This window comes from Anoplopoma fimbria, unplaced genomic scaffold (genome assembly GCF_027596085.1).
Source record: "Anoplopoma fimbria isolate UVic2021 breed Golden Eagle Sablefish unplaced genomic scaffold, Afim_UVic_2022 Un_contig_13697_pilon_pilon, whole genome shotgun sequence".
Classification (NCBI taxonomy): domain Eukaryota; kingdom Metazoa; phylum Chordata; class Actinopteri; order Perciformes; family Anoplopomatidae; genus Anoplopoma; species Anoplopoma fimbria.
In genome coordinates this window covers 1-1,537 of record NW_026554454.1, presented here as the reverse complement: position 1 = coordinate 1,537, position 1,537 = coordinate 1, and the positions used below count along the sequence as shown (strand labels likewise).

The following is a 1,537-nucleotide window of genomic DNA, read 5'->3' as shown; positions in this document are numbered from 1 at the left end:
CTCAACTGTCTGCACTTCAGCTGCAGTATCTACTCATCTCTCTTTAACTTAATCATGGACACCCACTTTTACAACCCAAACATGGCCAGCAACTTAGGTAAGTCGGAAACTTGTGCTTGTTTTAAAGTACAATTATTTTATGGTGTCATTTCACGTTATATGCTTAAAGCTTGAACAGATTCTGAGCCGCATGGGAGCCCCTTCCTGTTCTGACTGAAGACCTGTCTGCATTCAGTCTCTGGGACATCCTTCTCCTCACATTCTCCTTAAGAGCTTAATTGTTCCTCATACCTCCTATAAACTGATACTTTGTCAGACTTACTGGGTAGAGCTGCAAATACATTATCTAGTGTTTCTGACTTTAACCTGATTACAAATTCTGAATACTCATTTTCCCTAAAAGATTATTTCTTGATTACTAGTAAATTGTAAAAAAAATAAAAATAGAAATAAAAAAATAAATAAAGATTCATAGTTGAGTCAGATGAATGCAGTTTTTGTTCCAAAGTTCATTTGTTTCTGTCATTGTATTGTTATTCTGTAGGGAGTGAATTGTCTTTTTTGGAGGGGAGTTTAAGTTAAACCTTTTATTGTATTAAGAAAAATGTGTATTTTTGAAATCTATGACACCCCCACAAATGATCAGCAGGTGTCGTCTGGATAGCTGAAACAGACAGTTCCACCTTTAGCTGACAGAGGGAGAAGTTTATAAGACCACAGTCTTTCCTGTAAGTGTTTAACTGAACAGTATATGGAAACCAGATGATCATGAGAAAAAGCTATAGATGAGTTAATTTATCTGTCTCAAATAAAAGTCTGCAAAAAATGTTGAAAATTGTAACCTCCAAAAACCTCTTTTGGCTTCTTTTCTCCTATATCTGTACAAGTTGCATTGAGTACAGCGTTTGTAAACATGATGAAGATTCTTATCGGCTCACTCATTCTTCTGCACAGGATGCAGCAGAAAAAATGAGGGAGCTTGAGGATAGTGATGATGGGGAAGACTGGTATTGGGAAGAGTGCCAGTGGAAACAACATTCTGGGACGACAGTGCTTTGAATCAAAGTTCAGTGCCAAGTCTATGACTGTAGATTGTTCCAAGGGCAAAAGTGAGGTGAATGGGCAACGGGTTGCTGTGATCGACACCCCGGGCCTGTTTGACACCAGGTTTGGCATGGATAAAACTACTAAAGATCTCTGCCAGTGCATCTCTTACGCTGCTCCTGGACCCCATGTGTTCCTGGTGGTCATCAGGCTGGGCAGATACACTGAAGAGGAAAAGCAGACAGTGCAAAGAATTCAAGAAATCTTTGGCCAGGCTGCAGACAGATACAGCATGGTCCTCTTTACTCATGGTGACCTTCTTGAAGGCACAACTATTGAGGAATTCTGGGCGGACAGCCCGGACCTGCAGGAACTTGTGGACAGATGTAATGGCCAGTACCATGTCTTCAATAATAAGCTGAAGGATCGCTCTCAGGTCACTGAGCTGCTCCAGAAGATCAGAGATGTTGTCCAGAAGAACGGAGGAAGCCAC

The 1,537-nt window shown here is 40.8% G+C and overlaps 1 protein-coding gene across 1 annotated transcript; it reads left to right on the top strand.

Annotated features, from left to right (window-relative positions):
• Window positions 1-13: 13 nt before the first annotated feature.
• Window positions 14-1,534, top strand: LOC129088630 (GTPase IMAP family member 9-like; the record flags this gene model as incomplete). The annotated part of the gene is given in 2 exon segments (XM_054595965.1): window positions 14-97; window positions 955-1,534. A coding segment is annotated over 1 exon segment (579 nt), but the record flags the coding sequence as incomplete, so codon positions are not given.
• Window positions 1,535-1,537: the final 3 nt, after the last annotated feature.